This window comes from Rhodamnia argentea, chromosome 5 (assembly GCF_020921035.1).
Source record: "Rhodamnia argentea isolate NSW1041297 chromosome 5, ASM2092103v1, whole genome shotgun sequence".
Lineage (NCBI taxonomy): Eukaryota > Viridiplantae > Streptophyta > Magnoliopsida > Myrtales > Myrtaceae > Rhodamnia > Rhodamnia argentea.
Genome location: NC_063154.1, coordinates 8,543,009 through 8,562,123, shown reverse-complemented (window position 1 = coordinate 8,562,123; position 19,115 = coordinate 8,543,009). Strand labels below are relative to the sequence as shown.

The following is a 19,115-nucleotide window of genomic DNA, read 5'->3' as shown; positions in this document are numbered from 1 at the left end:
TTCTCTTGCATTTCAAGTTTCGGTGATTTTTGGATTGAAATCCATTTCCCTCCACAGCATTCTCTTAGGTACCATACCAAACAAAATTGTCACGTAAACGTGACTTTTCCTCTATTCGAGGATGTTTCAAATGTGCTTCAAAGTAATGTTATCCGACTTATGCAACATGCTTTTTTCATAATCTTTCCAACTTGGAGGCAATTTTGCAATAATTGCTCCAACTTAAAATGATTTCGAAATATCTATCTTGAGGGCATGAATTTTATCAAGCACTTGCAATTCATAGACTTGCTCTAACAAGGGCTTAGTATAAACAAATTCGAAATCATAATACTTTACAATCGAATATTTGTTCCTACCTTGCTACTCCGATGTGTATTTGAATTCAAGTGCACTTCAAATTTCTCTGGTAGACTTCATCTCAGTAAACAAGTCATACAATTGATTGAACATTATATTCATAATATGCCATCGATAGAGCAATTCATCTTCTTCCTCTCCTTGTTGACCCTTTTAACATCTTATGCACTTGGTTGTCCTTCTTCAATGGAAGGCTCAAGATCCTCTATGGGCATCAAATAGGGATCCAGAACATGGGAAATCTTCAAGGTTGTGAGGAGGAACACCATCTTGTCTTTCCAGCTAGTGAAATTGTTTCCATCAAATCGGTCCAATTTCACCATATCTTGATTCATCACTTTGATTGACTAGGTATCTAATGTTGAACAAATAGTTCCTTTTTTTTTATGGTCGAAATAACAGAACTTTCATTACTAAACAGAACTTGGGTTACATGATTTATCGAAATCAAGAAATAAAATCAACCATAAAGAGCGGGGAGATTTAGATAACCAATTAGGAGGAAGGGAACCATCTCTATGAGCTCTAGCGATCCAGTCCGCAGCTTGATTAGATTCCCTGGGCTCATAAATGATCTTAACATTACCCAGTTAGGCCAATAAACTTTTGCAGTCCTTAACTACTAAATTACTAGCCCATGGGCAATCCATGCGGTCCATAATGTTGTCCACCACAGATGTGTTATCTAAAGATAATATCACGAGCGAATAGTTCCTTAAAATTGTTGAAAAATTTGGTTGTCGAATAGGAAGAAATGAAATTAGACTTTAAGATATGAATTTACTTTATTTAAGAAATTATTTACCTCACGACATTACTAATGTTTACTAGAAAAAATCCTCGAAAATACAACAAAATCTTGAGTGATAATATTATACAGCAATTCTAATACTTTTTCAAAAATTCTTAAATGGAAACAATCGGAAACAAAGGCTGCATTTTTCATTTGGAAAGAAACGAAAATTACGAGTTGAAGTTATCAAATAAACATAAACATCTAGTAATTTATAGAGAAATGTTTGAACATATACGATCTTTCAAAGGTTGTAATGATCGTTCAATAAAAGATATTCGCCAATTGAACATATAGACACTTATAACCTTTCGTTAATTGAACAAACAATCTAACTATAAACGAGTAAAGTGGGACAAAGCATATTTTTCGTTTGTTTTACAAACCAACTACCATCGGCATCTATGCCTACTTCAAGATTTCAATAGCTATTTCTTGTGCAATTGAGCAGAAGATTGGTAATTTCTGGTGAATAAATAATGACAAACAAGCGGGTACATATTTGAGGAAATGGGATACGCTGAAAGTAAAAAAAGATAGTGACGAATTGGATTGTAAGAACCTCATAATTTTTAATAAAGCTTGCTTAAATAATCACCCCACAACATCCGAAATTAACTTTTTCTCTGCAATCTGCAACTCGAGATGAAAGAACATGTTCTTCTGCTTTGCCCTTCGACGTCGAAGTTATGGTCTCATCCGGTCCTGAAAGAACCGAGCTCAGATGATCTTCAGATCGAGTTTGGAACACAGCCAAAACATGGGCGTCCAGAAACTATACATCGATGGAGCTTATCTGGAAGGGACAAACGAACGAGCCATAGCATGTGTGTGCCGCGATAGCTCCGGTGTTCTTGTGGAAGGCTTTCCGCAAACTGTCGTGGAGCTGACTGCGGCTCAAATCGATGTTCTTAACTTTAGTTCAATATGTAATGTTGCTCCGAAACTTTCAATTTATTCAATGTGATCCTCAAACTTTTGGTATACGTTCAATTTAACCCCTTCAAGCCCTCTGGCTCTGATTTATTCTGAATCCGCATCTATGTATGCTCATCATTTATCTTAATGAACGAGAACTATATCTCACACCCCAAAAGAAAAGGCAATTCAGTTCAAAATATTTTATGTAAAAATTACATAGAGGTGTCAATATGGGTCATTGACCCACTTTTTAACTCATATTTATATACTTGGGTCATATATGGATTCACCAAAAGTAAAAAATGAGTTAAATATGGATCTAGCCTATGCAAATATGGATTTTTATGGATTTTAGTTCAATCCATTTTTGACCCATGTGTTATAGCTTTCCAAGCCCTTCGTCGCCATCGCCATCGCCGCCGCCACAGCCCGCCCGCTACCACCCACTGGCCACCTCCATTGCCCACCGCAGCCCGCCGCCGCTGCCCGTCCACCACCGTCACGTGCCACCAACGCCCACCGCCACTGCCGAACACTTCTCACGGTGTCCTCATGCTCCGTCGAACACGTCTCATGATGTCCTCACCGATTAGCACAAGTACTCACGAGCCTTCGAGCGCTTTGGCCGCAACGGAGACGGGGAAGATGTCCAGAGAGGAGCTCAGCGTTTACTTCGCGTCCATCGGCGAGTCCTTACCCCACCACGAAGCTCGAAGGGCGATTGTCGACTTTGACCCGGACGGCGACGGCCTGCTCTAGTTGGAGGACTTCATTCGCACGGTGGAGCAAGACAGTGGCGAGAGCGACGGGGATTTCGAAAGGGTGTTCGAGATTTTCGAGGCTGGCGAAGGCCGTGGGGGCATAACGGCTCGGGGACTCCAACACGTGTTGTCTGAGGCTTGGGGAGAGAGAGCATTCGTATGAAGAGCGTGTGCGCGAATGATCCGTGCTTTTGATCTCGACGGGGATGGAGTGGTCGATTTCCATGAATTCCAACGCATGACGACTTCAAACTGATGGCGAGACCATGAAGGGTCGTAGAGTCTCCTGTGAAAATGGATCAAAGTGCATGTTTTTTTTTTGTTTTTTTTTGTATATTGGGCTTAAAAGTCCCGGCCTCATGGTCGCTCTCGCCACTGTCTTGCTCCACCATGCGGACGAAGTCTTCGAACTCGAGCAGGCTGTCGGCATCCGGGTCGAAGTCGGCAATCGCCTTCTGAGCTTCGTGGTGGGGTAAGGACTCGCCGATGGATGTGAAGTAAGCGTTGAGCTCATCGCTAGACATCTTCCCGTCTTCGTCACTATTGAAGTGCTCGAAGGCTCGTGAGTACTCGAGCTCATCGGTGAGGACATTGCAAGACGTGCACGGCGGGCGGGCCGGCAGTGGCGGTGGCGGTAGGGCGTGGGCTGGCGGGCAATGGTGGCAAGGGATGGGCGGGCGGGTAAGAGTGGCGGCAGAGAATGGCAAGAGCTGTCAATATGAGTTGGGTTGGATATGGATCGAGTGCGAATTGGATCGGGTATGAATTATTGAATTTTCATTACATGAATAGGAGTCAAAATGGATTAAATGGATCAATATGAGTTGGGCTATATTCGATCCGATCCAAATCCGACCCGACTCACCCACTTAATACCTCTAAATTTACATGGGTATCGAGTTGAATTCTTGTCCAATAAATGGACTCGATTGCAAAAGAAAAAGAAAAAAAACAGAAATCCGCCCGTTTTTCAAAAAGGAAAGGTTAACTACCAAATATTTGCCCGCCACCCACTAAACCCCTTTTAACTCCCCCCAAATCAAAGCCCTCCCAAAAACCCTATTCAAACTCTCTCTCTCTCTCTCTGAAATCAACTTTCTTCCAACTATTTCCGCCATTGTTGAAAGGGAGAGAAAGAGAGAGACTTGAGGGTTTCTAGAGCTGCCGGGTTACCTGCGGTGCGTCTCAGTCTCGGTTCTTTTCCGTCGGTGCTGCGTCGAACGACCACCCCCCGCTACAGGATGTCGGGGGAAGAAGAGGTTGTGATGCGGGACGTCACCAATGCGGGGATCGTCCTGAGCGACCGCATCGGCCGCGAGGCCGCGTCTCACATCGACCTCGAGGAAGCTCTCGAGGCCTCCAGATACGCCAGCCATCCTTATTCGACCCACCCCAGGGAGGTACGTGCGTGTTTACCAGTCTCGAAATTGGCGTAGAGAAGTTGTAGGATTGTTGATGGTCCAAGAGTTGGTCCGGGCGAACTGGTGTGGAGAAAGCTAACCGGAGAGTAGCTCTCGTGAAAGTGCCAATTTTGGAGGGATTGGGGCAGTGATTTGAAGTTGCCCACTCTTGAAAACTGGGTCAATTTTGGCCATGTATCGTTTTCCTTATCCCAAGGAGGTTCTCTGTGTAATTGTACTCTTGCAATAAATCTTGTTGACTCTGAGCTGCTTTTGAATGCTTGCAGATTTTATTTCATGCATTTAGATAGCCATGGGTCGATGTATTGGCTCCTCTGTTGTTATTAGTGGCGCTGTTCTCTTTTTCGGTGGTTATGATTTGCCTTTTGAAATATGTTATATTGTTAAGGACGACAAAGTTTATTGAATGAATAATCAAGGTACAGAGGAATTACAAGTTTCCTCTTAGACGGGTTAGACATGCACTTTCTTTTTGCCTAGGCATGGATGATGTTTTGCATTTTTATTGCAGTGGCCTCCTTTGGTAGAGGTATTGGAGACCTGGGAGTTACCTTCTGTACTCATTGAAAGATATAATGCTGCTGGTGGGGAAGGAACAGCTTTATGTGGAATATTTCCAGAAATACGTAGGGCATGGGCATCAGTCGATAATTCTTTGTTTCTTTGGCGGTTTGATCGGTGGTGGGTACACAATATCGTTCGGCTTCAGGCTCCTTCACTTTAACATCTGCAAGCTTTTTGTTCCTTTGAGATGTTCTTCTATTAGTTATTATTATTATTATTTTTTGTTATCTCCACTCAGTCAGCTGATTGCGAGTTTAACCACGTACAAGGATGTCAACTGTAGGCCGTTAATCTTTCATCTCTTTTATGTATTGATTTGTTCAATTTCATGTATGAAAAATGGGGTCATCATAGATGGTTTTTTTAAGGTATTGCTGCAGATAGGCCCAAACATATTCATAGGAAAATACTCGATTTTATTCATTCTGGAAAATCAGCCAAGACCATGTGCAACTCATGAAGGGAGAATATATGGCTGCTTTTATTTCTGGTCCTTCATACACGAACACGATGTTGCAATTTAACCATGTCTTTTAATTTGGGTCTTTCTTTCTCAGAATACCTAGATTTGCCTACGCTTCAATAAAACATGTGATCTTGGGCTACAAGTACAACTAAAGCGGTGACCATGAAAACCTCGGAAGAAGTGCAAAAAAGCTACATGCTTCGGGAAAAAGATTGGCTGCTTTCCTTATTTCGTGAAACTATCAATATTTGGGGAGGGAATAGTTCTCAGTAATATTACACCATGTCAGGGTGTGAAAATTGGCTAATTTAAATAGGAAAGTCACTTAATTGATGAGATAATTACACAAAGCATAAATTCAACGGATGTTTTTCTGCCATGCTAAGACAAAGTTGAGGAAAGTTGATTGTGCTATTATTTTGCAGAGAAAACGAAGTCCTTGTATTAATCATTGCATCACAAAAATATATTGCTGTTTGTGTTTCTACAAACCTCCAAATATGTGAAGCTGTACTCGTGCTTTGTTCCCTTCTTTTTATTGATAGATTTGCTGGTTAAATGACACATCATTTGCCTTTGATGGCACGATGAACAGAATGCTTTAACTAAATGATCCCCTTAGATATGCAAAATTCTCATCTGGCAATGGCCTGCATGCAAGGGATGGCACTGGAATATAATGTTAGTTGCTTGTGAGCGTCATGGTCCTTATGAGATTCTGAAAGGCTTTTCAGAAGGCTTATTGTTTTGATTACCCTTTGATAATTTTCAGCCTCTTCTCCTTCTCTCATGTTTAGGGATGGTCAGTGTCCTGAATTCAATGTTGAGGAGCAAGCTATATGTGCTGTTGGCCTCTGTAAATCCAAGCCTGGCATCTTTATTGAGGCCATCCAGTATCTCTTGATTTTAGCGACACCACTTGAGGTAATTTAAATTTCTACGTTTGGCTTCTGCTAGTAGAGATGTCATTTCTTTGTCAGGTGAAATTTTCACGAAAGGATTTTTTATGTGTAATTTTCTGTGCCCTATCTTGAACTCAAACTTCATTACTTTTACGGGTCTCTCATTTATTAGGATTTCTATACGTGTTTAGTCACCATAGTTGTGATCTATTCTTTTAGTGTGCAAATTTATAATCTCTTATGAGCTTCAATTTTCTGTCAGTTGATTCTTGTTGGAGTATGTAGCTCTAGAGGAGCTGATGGCACCGATCCATATTCTGAGGTCTCGCTACAGCTGCTGCCAGAATATACAATTCCATCTGATGGAGTCACCATGACGTGGATCACCTGTACCGAGAAAGGTCGTATTTTCCTGGCTGGCCGTGATGGACACATTTATGAACTTCTATACACCACTGGTTCTGGCTGGCACAAACGTTGTCGAAAGGTTTGCGTTACTGCTGGTTTAGGTACCGTTATTTCAAGGTATTACTGCATATTTGTCTGTTATTGATAATTCTTAACGTTGGTTAGATAATTAATTTGCCTGTCAATTTGAAATTATCTAGTGTTCTTGCGATTCTTTTGCTTGTTCGTAGATTTGAGAACCGGTTTCTCCTTTTCAGGTGGGTGGTTCCAAATGTGTTTAAGTTTGCAGCAGTTGATCCTATTGTAGAAATGGTTTTCGATAATGAAAGACAAATTCTGTATGCACGGACGGAAGAAATGAAAGTTCAGGTTTTTGTTCTATTGTCAAATGGAGATGGGCCTTTGAAGAAAGTTACAGAAGAAAGAAATCTTATTAATCAGAGAGATGCACATTATGGAGCTAGACAATCAACAACTCAGCGAGCCCCAACTCGACCAGGAAAGCCCTCAATAGTTTGCATTTCACCTTTATCAACAGTTGAATCAAAGTGGCTACACCTCGTCGCAGTATTATCAGATGGAAGAAGAATGTACCTTTCAACTTCGTCATCTAATGGAAACACAGGTAGTGTCGGTGGGCTGGGTGGATTTGAAGCGAGCCATTATAAGCCAAGCTGCTTAAAAGTAGTAACATCTAGACCTTCTCCTCCTTTGGGGGTCAGCGGTGGCCTTTCCTTTGGAAACATATCTCTCTCAGCAAGATCTCCAAGTGAGGATCTCTCACTGAAGGTTGAATCTGCCTACTATTCCACGGGAACTCTTGTCCTTTCTGATTCATCATCACCCACTGTCTCTTCTCTTCTTATTGTGAGCAAGGATTCAAGCACACAATCATCTTCAGGTGCATTAGGAACAAGTGTAAGAAGTTCTCGTGCATTACGGGAATCTGTTTCTTCCCTACCCATTGAAGGTCGAATGCTTTCTGTGGCAGATGTTCTACCTCCACCAGATATTGCAGCCACAGTTCAGTCACTGTATTCAGAACTTGAGTTTTGTAGGATTGAAAATTCGGGGGAGTCCTCAGAAAAGATATCTGGGAAACTTTGGGCAAGAAGTGACCTTGCAATACAACACATATTGCCTAGGAGAAAAGTTGTTGTATTCAGCACAATGGGCTTGATGGAAGTTGTTTTTAACAGGCCTGTGGACATATTGAGAAGGTTGTTTGAGTCCAGCACTCCGAGATCTGTTTTGGATGACTTCTGCAATCGATTTGGAGCTGGTGAGGCAGCTGCAATGTGTCTGATGCTAGCCAGCAGGATAGTTGATTCTGAAAGTATTATCAGCAATGCTGTTGCTGAGAAGGCTGCCGAGTCTTTTGAGGATCCAAGACTTGTGGGAGTACCACAGCTTGAAGGTACTGGTGGATTATCCAATACAAGAAGTGCCAGTGGGGGATTTAGCATGGGGCAGGTTGTACAAGAGGCCGAGCCCGTATTTTCTGGTGCCCATGAAGGGCTTTGCTTGTGCTCATCAAGGTTGTTGTATCCGGTGTGGGAGCTCCCTGTCATGATTAAGAAAGGAGGCTTAGGTTCCTCTGCTGATGTGCTGTCGGAAAGTGGTGTAATTGTCTGCCGACTCTCCTTTGGGGCTATGCAAATTCTTGAAAACAAGCTGCGTTCATTAGAGAAATTTCTGAGGTCCAGAAGGGATCAGAGGAGGGGACTATACGGATGTGTGGCTGGTCTAGGAGACTGGACAGGCTCTATCTTGTATGGGACACATCCAGATTCAGGGGTCGGTGATAGGAGTCTTATGAGAAACTTATTTGGTTCTTACTCCCGGAATGTTGATTCTAATGGTAGTGGGGCAGACAATAAAAGGCAACGGCTACCTTATAGTCCTGCAGAGTTGGCTGCTATGGAGGTTGGTTGAGTTTGCCCAAGAAAACTGTAATAGTTAGATCAGCTTTTCCTTATTGCAGTGCTCTTTTAGTTTATCGCCTTTTCATCTTCTTTGTATGATAACGCAGGTGCGAGCAATGGAATGCATCAGGCAGTTGCTTCTCAGATCTAGTGAAGCGTTATTTTTGCTCCAGCTTCTTTCACAGCATCATTTAACACGCTTGGTTCAGGGTTTTGATGCTACTTCTCAGCAATCCTTGGTTCAGCTAACCTTCCATCAACTGGTTTGCTCTGAGGAGGGTGACCACATTGCCACAAGGCTTATATCTGTTCTAATGGAGGTAATGGGTGATTATATTGCTTAAAATGAAGATCTTTTCTTCTTTTGCACTTTCTTTTGTAAATTGTCTTTCTTATCTAATTATAAAGTGTCCCTAGGGCACTGGTTAAGTTAACCGAAGGTGGAAATAACACTTTTCGAGACGCCTTGAAAATTGAAATGTCACACTTTAAGAAAGTTACATCATGTTGGTAATATTACATTTCCACAGCCTATTCAACAACGCTCAACAAGTGCCCTAGGGCTTTAACATCTTCCATTTTGTTATTACGATGGCTCTGCATGCTAGACTCCACTCTGAATTGAATGTAACTCGTGTATCCAGAATTATACTGGTCCAGATGGTAGGGGAACAGTGGATGACATTAGTGCCAGATTGCGCGAGGGTTGTCCAAGTTACTTCAAAGAGTCCGATTACAAGTTTTTCTTGGCTGTGGAATGTCTTGAGAGAGCTGCTGCAACTTCAGACATTGAGGAGAGGGTTAATCTTGCAAGGGAAGCCTTCAATTTCTTGAGTAAAGTTCCAGAATCTGCTGATTTGCAAACTGTCTGTAAAAGATTTGAGGACTTAAGGTTAACTTTGTAACCTTACGACAGTCTTTTAATTTTTTGTAGTTGTTGTTAAAACCTTCAAATATACAAACATAACATGATATGCAATACAGATTTTATGAAGCTGTGGTACGTTTGCCTTTAGCGAAGGCACAAGCGCTCGATCCTGCTGGTGATGCTATGAATGACCAAGTTGATGTAGCAGTTCGTGAACATGCACTTGCTAAGCGGGAGCAATGCTATGAGATTATTATCAGTGCCTTGCGTTCTCTGAAAGGCGAGGCTTCACACAGAGAATTCGGTTCTCCTGTTAAGCCTGTTGCTGCACGGTCAGTCCTTGATCAGGCTTCTCGGAAGAGATATATCTGCCAAATTGTTCAACTTGGAGTTCAGTCACCTGATCGATTATTTCATGAGTGCCTGTACCGTGCTATGATCAATTTGGGCCTGGAAAATGAATTGTTGGAATATGGAGGCCCAGATTTGGTACCTTTTCTTCAGAGTGCAGGCCGGCAAACTATCCAAGAGGTAATCCTTTTCCTTGATCTCTTTTTCTTCCTTGATCATTCAAACGAAAATGGAGTTCATCTTCCTTCTGCATGAAATCTGCACATAGTGCATGGAACTTTTTGGTTCTCTTTTCTTTTCTTTTTCTTAATTTATGCTGTCTACTGTCTATTTGGAAGGTTCGAGCTGTTTCTGGGGTATTGTCTGCTACTTCTCCATCAGGTCAACTTGGTGGAGCTATCCAAAGTAATCAGGCAAAGTATTTTGATCTGCTTGCCCGGTATTATGTCTCAAAGAGGCAGCATGTGCTTGCAGCTCATGTCTTGCTTAGACTGGCTGAGAGGCGATCAAACATTGCAGGGGATGCTCCGACTCTAGAGCAAAGGTTACTTTTAATGTGAATTCTTCTATTTGGTTCTTTCAAGCTGCAAGGAAGCAGAAAACTGAGATGAATGTATCCTAAGGGTGCTTTATTTTGAGGAAAATTAAAGATGTGGAAAACATTTTCCTAAAACAATTGCTTGTAATACTTAAAAAAAGGAATGAACGAAATTTTTTTATATCGTTCCCAAAAATGTTTAGACATAAATTGTTGTCGGTATTGAAAACATTTTTAATGACTAATTATTTTGAGAGATACAAGTAATCATTTTTAGGAAAATATTTTTAATTTATTCATTTTCTGTGAAACAAATAGAGCCTAAGTAACATTCCTTTTTAAGGATATTATAGGTCATAAGTAGAATGCTGCTCTGCAATTACCTAGTGCAGACATAGTATGGTTAAAGCTTGGCACAAATGTAAATAAGATAATTCTCCTAATGGTCTACAGGGTATACTCTTTAAATAAGTGAATCTGAGGGTTTTCAAAGCCCAACACTTAAGAATGTAAAACGTGCTGCGTGGAAACTTGGGATGCAAAGTGTGGTTATGCTCATAATAGAGGTTTAGACGGTCACTTTCCAAAACAATTCTGTCCAACCAATTCAAGAAAGTGGCATTGGACTTGTTACTCATTGTAGAACTTAAACAGTACCTATAGGGTTGCCCCTTGCCTGTGACCCATTGTAATATTGTCAAAATGGCAAATTTTTTGCTCGTAAACTCGGACCAAGCACATTAAGGTCACGGAAATTAATAATAAAGGTGAACATGAAGAATCTCCATGGAGGGCTGCCAGGTGATCCCTGCATAAAAGAAAAAGAACTTTGTGGGATCTGACACAAGTCTAACTAGAGGCAGGCGGAATGAAACTAAAGAAAAAGTTCAGGGGGCAATCTGCAATTTTGCCAATACTTACCTGCAATAGAAGCTGGGACCTCTTGGTTTCAAGCACCATAGATTGATCAAGCTAAGATGCTCTCCAATTTCTTATACAACTGATATTTTTGTATTTGTGATTTACCTGGACAGTTCACCTGAAGCGGCCTTCATTTAGCTTTTTTTTTTCCTTGCCATCTGCATTTCAGCATTGAGATAGAGTTTTATTGATTGTACCTATTAGCAGCCATGCATTGTATTCTTTACTAATCTTTTCTCCTGATTTGTCCACTCAGGTTTCAGTACCTCAGCAATGCAGTTTTACAGGCGAAGAATGCAAGTGCAAATGATGGCCTGCCAGGTTCAAACCAGACCTTTGACAGTGGACTGCTAGATTTGCTTGAGGGGAAACTCGCAGTTCTCCGATTTCAAATAAAGATTAAGGAGGAACTTGAGGCTAGAGCTTCCAGGTTAGAATGTTCACAAGGCATGTCTGATTCTGCCCCAGATGATGATGGCATGACCGAGGACACTACTTGCTTGAAAGCTGCACGAGAGAAGGCCAGAGAGTTGTCATTAGATTTGAAGAGCATAACGGAGCTTTACAATGAATATGCAGTTCCATTTGAGCTTTGGGAGGTACACCTTTCTTAATGTATTTTCTTATTGATCCAATTTCATTAGAAACAGTTGCAGTATAGTCAATGAAGATGATCTACTAGTTCTCTCTATCATCACTGAGCATGCGTACATTACTCATGCAATCGATTTAGAGGTGGGCGCTTCTGCTGAATGCAGGTTTTAAAGTGGTGAAGAGCTCCTATCTCTTTCATGTCAAATTTGAGTAGATGAATTTTGTCCATGATTTAATATTTCATAGGGCACACTATTGAGTTGGCTGCATTGAGTGCTTTTATTTGCTTGCCCTTTGTGTTGGTAGGTAAGGCTAGTTATTAATTATCTCAGCTGTCTCACTGTGCTACCGGAGGCTCCAGTGAAGTCAGAATACCAATTGATATGTTTCCACAAATAATTCAATTGATTGATCATGAGGAAATGAAGTCCTCTGTCCCAATTCACCTGTCAATCTTCTTAACCCATGATCAATGCTTTGACAAACTCTGTTTCTTAGACTAGAATTAGTGAGAATCTCCTCTGTTCTCCCATGATCAGCGGTTTATGTCCAGAATCTCATGTGTTTCAATTAATTCAGTTATTTATCTTTTGAGACGGACAGAGGGTGGGTTCCAGGACATGGTTTTATTGAGTGGCAAATCTGCCTGGTAACATTAAACTATTGGATGCAAGTGTGAAGATGCCAATCTGGATTTACTATTTGGGCTGTTTTATATAATTTTGCAAGTTTATTAGTTAAATGTATGGGTTTAGGAGAGTGACTGACCCACTTGAGGCTGGCAAGAGAGCTTTATTGAGATTAAAGGTTTTGTTTCCTTCTATGGAAGAATTGGGGGAAGCGTTCCCTTGGTAGGATGATTGGATTGACCCTGTAAAGTTTTAGCTCAAGAGGGCAGAGCAAAATTTGGCAAATGATCTCTCTCCTTGCAAGCATGGGCGGGAAGAAAAGGAGGTTGCATAAAGTTAATTTCTCAAATCCGCATGAATTAATCACCCATGGCCGTTTACTGTTAATGAATAATCAGGAAATTGCCTAAGCAGCTTTGTTGAATGTAGTTTTCTGAATTGGCAAGACTTCATTCCACTAGCTCTTAAACCAGTCCGAAGAACCAAACTGTTCAACCCACTGAAATTTCATTGACTTTAGAGGAGTAATTTGATGAATTATCAAAATGCTTGTGTCATCTGAATCTCGGAATTGCTTTAGAGTGGGTACACTTTCTCGGCACCTCCTATGCAAACTTGTTTGTGTGCAAATTCATTTTCTCATTAGATGAATAGAGAATCAGAGATGTTGGTTTTACAATCAACCCTAAATTGAATGCTTCGGGCAATTGACCTGCCTGGTTCACAGGTTTGTCTAGAGATGTTGTACTTCGCAAACTATTCCGGCGATCCTGATAGCAGCATTGTAAGAGAAACCTGGGCCAGATTAATTGATCAAGCCATATCACGTGGTGGAATTGCTGAAGCTTGTTCGGTGCTGAAGAGGGTTGGTTCTCACATATACCCTGGAGATGGAGCTGTTTTACCTTTGGACACTCTCTGTATCCACCTTGAGAAGGCTGCGTTGGTTAGTTTACTCATTACTTGGACAGCTTGAATTTAGTCATGTGTACCTTTGATGTTTTACCTCCTTATGAAACCACCTATATTTGGACTCTTTTACGTAGGAATGGAGAGAGGAGGGTTGATGGAATTGATCTTGTTTTGCTCCCTTTATGTGATTGTACTCTTTTTGTACAGGAGAGATTGAATTCAGGAGTTGAACCTGTCGGGGATGAAGATGTCGCAAGGGCTCTTCTCGCTGCTTGCAAGGGTTCCACTGAGCCTGTTTTAAACACATATGATCAATTGCTCTCAAGTGGAGCTATTTTACCATCACCTAGCCTCAGGTTAAGGCTTCTTCGATCAGTATTGGCAGTGCTTCGTGAATGGGTAGTGTCTACATTTGCACAAAGAATGAATACAAGTGTCACGGGAGCGTCATTAATTATGGGCTCTCACTCATTTGAGCAGACAGCGGTAACAAACCAGGGGGTTCGAGATAAGATTGCTAATGCTGCTAACAGGTTAGCCTTTGTTTTTTACTTCCACTAATTTCATAAATGAAATCCATTACGGAAGTACTTGAAATGCCAGTCTAGGAGGTGATTAAATTTCAGCTTGTAATATCATTAGAAAGTTTAAAGTAAGAGAGAAACTGTCATGTTACCATACCTTGACACCTCTTGTTGAACTTCATATGTAGCTGTTGCACATGTATTATCATAGAACTATTGCTCAATCTGTGCAGATGGTTTCTTCATACTTTATGCTTCTTGTACTCCTGTCGACCCGTTCCTTCCCCTAACAGTCCTGGTCCTAGTTCTAACTTTTTTTGTGGGGGCCTGTTAGGAATTGAAGGGAGATTATACCTAAGGGAGACTTCTCTCTTGTTTGGTTTATAAATTAGGAGGGAAATGTGGAAATTGTAATTAACTAATACCCCTTAGGCCCAAATTCCATTTTTTCCCAAAAGTTGGAGGATATGTAAGGAACTTCTACTTCTAAACTTTTTTTTCCCCAAAACTATCTTTATCTTTATTTGCAAATGTGAACAAAACAAAGCCTATTTTAGTCAAATCACTTTGTTTCTCTCCACATCAATTCCCTTCAATGCACGACCAAACAAGAGAAGGGAATTATATTTTCAATTTACTTCTTTTCCTTCCATTTCCTTTGTCTTCTCTTTCACAAATTTTCCTTCTAACTCGGATTACCAAACGATGTTTAAGACTTCAACATAGTGTTTGAAACAAAAACCGTCGGAACAATGTGTTTGCTCGCTACGGCACCTTTCTTATCTTTATGGATTAAAGAGATAGAGCCGCAATAGCTAGGAAAGTTGGTTATTGGTGAACTGGCAATTTAATTGCTTCATGTGTTAGATGAGTTCCAAGATTGAAATGGTTATTTAAATGGGACGTTCAATATAATTCTCGAGGTTTAACTTTGTCTTGGTCTTTCTTCATACCTGTGCATTGTCCTTGACTGGGCATTGCACTTTTCATACTTCAGCTATTAAATTGCAACTAACATTTTGGGTGTGTAGTTGAAGCTGAAGAATTTGATCGAATGTTGGAGGGTCAGATAGATTCTTTCAAAACTTAAGCTATTCAATTTCATGACATGAATGTTAAACTGAAACTTTGGCTTCCTGCACTTTTAAGGGGAAAAATGTAGTTTAGCAAAACAAAGGGGAAAGAAGTAATTTGTCTATCACATAGATTATGATTCACCTTTTTATGTTATAGTGCAATGAGGGAATTTTTAAACTTCATTCCCGTTGCCTGTTCTACTTGTGACTAAGAAAGAGCTGTGTTTGGAGTAAAATGAGGCAAAGCAGTTGTTAGTTGTGCTTGATGGTGGATTTTAGGTACTTGAAGCGAGGAGAAGGCAGATGAGGAAGTTGGGGGGGGGTGAATTTTTCTTTTTTTCGCTGTGATATTGGGGAAGTTTAAAGATTGGAAGACGTGGCCTGAGTGGGTTTGTGGAATGGAGAGCAATGAGCGTTAATGAATTTCAAATTCAAATCAAGATATGGTGTTCAGAATTGGAGTTCGCCTAGGAAAGTTGAAATAGATGAGTTGAAACCTATCTCCCCACCCCCGAAAAAGAAAGTAAAAAGCTTGATGGCTCATGTGAATATAATAGGACGCGACACTGTCAGAGACCATCCTAAAAAGATGAGATTTGTCTTTTGACACTTACTGAAATAATTTATATCAACCCAAGAAGTTCATCTTCCAACGTTTTTCCTTATTCTCTCTCTCTCTCTCTCTCTCTCTCTCTCTCTCTCGTGATTTCACAGTTAGTAAGTGTTCTGATGTTTTTACTGGTAATGTCATAAAAACAGGTACATGACTGAAGTTCGGAGGTTAGCCCTTCCACAGAGCCAAACGGAACCGGTTTACCAAGGTTTCCGAGAACTGGAAGAATCTCTCATGAGACCCTTTTCCTTTGATCGGCTTTGATTGCTTTGTTGTCTGTCTTGTAGGAATTAGTTTTCTGCCCGTTTGTCAAGGTGTAATTGTAATCTTATTGTTGCAAGCTAACGATCCCAATAAAATCCTCACCGTGTGTAGCTTTGTCTGAGAGCTAGAGAGCGTACTTCTGGAACATGTGCGGAATGATTTCTGTATGGCTTTCTTCCATTTGATCAGTGAAAGAGTTCATCCAAAATGCCCCCTTGTCCCAGGGAGGCGGCATTGCAGTTACATGGGCCCATCGATGGAGTTTCCGATCTCTCCTCTTTTTATGGCCAGTCATACTTGACTCCGTCACTCGCTTTTTTCCACAAACTTATGTGCAGCATGAGATGTAATCTGTGATGCGTGGAGTTCAACGCTTCGTGCGCGCCTTCTTCTTAATGTCGCTTTATGCTTGAGAGGGACTTGTGAATCTATGGAACACCAATAGCACAAACAGGCAAATCGTAAGCAAAGATTACTTCACCTTCAAGGGAGGTCAATATTCACTTGAGACTGCTGTGGCTTTCCACGTTGAGAATGAACTTTCTGTGTACACGTTATCGCACGAGACCGTCCTTATACTGAACAATATACATATTGCTAAGTTTAAGAATTTCTTACTTACAAGCTAATTCTAAAAAATGATGGAAGGCTATAAGTAGCCATATGGATGTGACAGGATGTTTACTTTCATGTACAGTATAATGCTAAAAAGAGTTGGCATCTGATGATTTTTTATTTTTGGGTTGCTGCATTTGATGATATTTTTTTTTCTGTGCACGGAAGTTGATCTTGTACCTATGATACTAGTGTCCTCACCCCCCCCCCCCCTCAACTATTGGGTCGTGTGGATTTGATGATTGATTATGTCGATTTTAGCTGAAAAGAAAAGGGTCAATCTTATATTTGTATAAGTTGGATTTTGTGTATTGCCAGTGTTCTTCAGAAATAAATCTTTCCATACTTTTCTCGGTATACAGATTGAACATTTCTTGAGCAACACCCTACTTCTAATAAAGCTTTACAGTAACTTCATCCTCGTACTTGGAAACAATCGTAATTTACTATCAAAGACTGGGAAAAAAAAATCAACGCTGTTGGAAGGTGATCAATACGATCATAGCAGTTATAGGAAATTGAATAAATTTCAGAAGGTTTTTAGCGTTTCTTCATAAAATTATGGAACACTATTTTGTGCTCGTGATTCCTTAAAGCTGTTGATAAATTTCAAAACCTGTATATTTTACCCGGCAATTTATTGAATTTGTTTCCCAGAATTCTATGGAAGCACCACTTATTTTGCACTTACTTGTCAATAAGTTCTGCGAGTATCAAATTGTAAATTTGCTAGCTTTACAAACTTGTTAGTGTCATTAAGTCTTACCGAAAACTATCAACTCTTGTTTTAGTTCATTTACCAACTTTTATTGATAACAAAATTGGGAAAAAGTACAAAAAAGTCCTAAGCCTATTGTACCTGTCCCAATTCAATTATGAACTTTTCAATTGTGTCAATTGAGTCATAAACTTGACAATTTTTCAATGTAATCAATCCGTCCAATTTTGGCTGGCAATCACCTGAGGCCATCCTCGAGGCCCGGCGACTGGTGGAGAAAGAATGAAAGAAAACAAAAGAAAAATAAAAGAAAACATAAATATAAATATAAATTTGTCCCACGGGCGAATATCGAGGTCAAAAGTTGGAGTCGGTTATTCACAGGTGAAAGTTGGTCCTTTTATAGAACATTTGGAAGTTCAGGATAAATGTGTCTCACGGACGAAGATGCCTTTCTGTTAGATAATTCCCCCTTTCTTTTTGGCTCAAAGGTAACTTCGTCTTATTGTAAGCAAGAACTTTTTATGACATCTCTTGACAGAAAGTTTCGAATTTGATATTACTTTTGAGTCTCTTGGAAAGAGGTAAGAAATGCTTGGAAAGAGAAGTGTGCTTACTCTAGATGCTTAGCTTCATTCAGACAAGTTCTTCATTTCTCCGATTATGATTGTGAATAGACGGACAGTAAACAAATATACACGATTATCATGCAAAAGTAGTTCATTTCCCTACATGCAATTTCTAATGGCATAAACAAAAAGAACAAGAAATGCAAAATTTCGACACTTGCCCCACAATCAAATGAAGGAGAACAATAAGAGACAATCTCCTTTATCATCATCATCATCATCATCATCATCATCATCATCATCAGTTTTCCAGAAAATCCCAATCTTTTGAGCGGACCATTGTAGCGGACTTGAACGCAAGTGGCGAGTGATTGAGAGTTAAGTTGGGTAAGAACAAGTTTGTGCAGAGATTCTCGATGATTTGCGGCCGAATTTTCCAAGTTTGAAGATGGGGAATCCAACGGGGTCTAGACGTTTTGAAACTAGATGGTGCGGAAGTGTTGAAATAGTGAAGCTGAGAAGTGCGACGTCTAGTAAGTGCCGGATTAGGGATAAGTATACTGGGAGTGTTTTAACTTTTATACAATGTTCACTTGAGTGCCACAACTTTTTTTTCGTTCACTTAAGTGCCATATTGGAGCAAAATCGTTCACTTGAGTGTTATTTCCGACAAATCATCTTACGTGGACTTTTTATTTTTAGTGACACGGATTTTTTTTTATTATTTATATTTTGTAAATATTTTATGGAATTTTTTATTTTTATTTATATTGATGTTTTCTAAAAAAAAAAAAAACTTGAATTTTTTCCATAGCTAGCTACCTAGGGGTGAGGGCTGCCTCGCCCTTTGCTAGGGGACTGCGATGGCCCTAGGCGACGGTTGTCAAGCCGTCACGGCCTCGGCAACGGTGGGTGAGGCATGCCCTCACTAGATCTAGGCGAGGGCCCTCGAGACCTTGCTGGCCATGGCCGAGGAGGCCCTCACCCGGACTTGGCAAGGGCCGTCGCTTTGTCGGTGGGCAAGGGCCCTCGCTCAGATCTGCAAGGGCATTTGCGCCCTCACCTGTGGCCATCGGGACTGCGACGGCCATTGTGGCTCCCCGAGTCGAGGGCGAGGCGGCCCTTGTCCCCGGGCTAGTCGACCAAGAGGGGGAAAACGAAAAAAACAAAACAAAACAAAAAATTCAAAATAACTAAAAAAATAAAATAAAAATCCATGTGTATATTAAAAAATTCAAAAAAAATTCAAAAAAAATTGCTCTTGTGTCCACGTAAGATTTCCAGCGGTGAAAATTGGCAATGGCATTTAAGTGATCATTTTTTTAAATTTGTGGCACTCAAGTGAACAAAAAAAAAAGTTATTGTAATTCGCGCGAGTACTGTTCATGCGAGCTCTCCCCTC

General features: G+C 40.6%; 2 protein-coding genes across 2 annotated transcripts in view; both read left to right on the top strand.

Moving 5' to 3' along the window:
* The window catches only part of LOC115739986 (loganic acid O-methyltransferase-like), a 222,458-nt gene that overhangs the window by 177,134 nt on the left and 26,209 nt on the right, over nucleotides 1-19,115 (top strand). The gene's annotated exons all lie outside the window — the stretch shown is intronic.
* Nucleotides 3,868-15,932, top strand: LOC115739999 (nuclear pore complex protein NUP155). The gene is made up of 13 exons (XM_030673334.2): nucleotides 3,868-4,235; nucleotides 4,768-4,937; nucleotides 6,084-6,210; nucleotides 6,451-6,713; nucleotides 6,854-8,522; nucleotides 8,629-8,841; nucleotides 9,166-9,413; nucleotides 9,506-9,920; nucleotides 10,079-10,284; nucleotides 11,456-11,798; nucleotides 13,150-13,368; nucleotides 13,542-13,867; nucleotides 15,694-15,932. The coding sequence occupies exons 1-13, from the start codon at nucleotides 4,077-4,079 to the stop codon at nucleotides 15,809-15,811; spliced, it is 4,476 nt and encodes a 1,491-aa protein (XP_030529194.1). The 5' UTR covers nucleotides 3,868-4,076; the 3' UTR covers nucleotides 15,812-15,932.

What these genes read in the sequence shown, in the direction of transcription:
- LOC115739999 (XM_030673334.2), top strand. Translation starts at nt 4,077, where the DNA reads ATGTCGGGGGAAGAAGAGGTTGTGATGCGGGACGTCACCAATGCGGGG. An exon ending in TTAGGTACCGTTATTTCAAG is followed by an intron (nt 6,714 to 6,853) that starts GTATTACTGCAT and finishes TCTCCTTTTCAG; the next exon opens with GTGGGTGGTTCCAAATGTGT. An exon ending in ATTGCTAATGCTGCTAACAG is followed by an intron (nt 13,868 to 15,693) that starts GTTAGCCTTTGT and finishes TCATAAAAACAG; the next exon opens with GTACATGACTGAAGTTCGGA.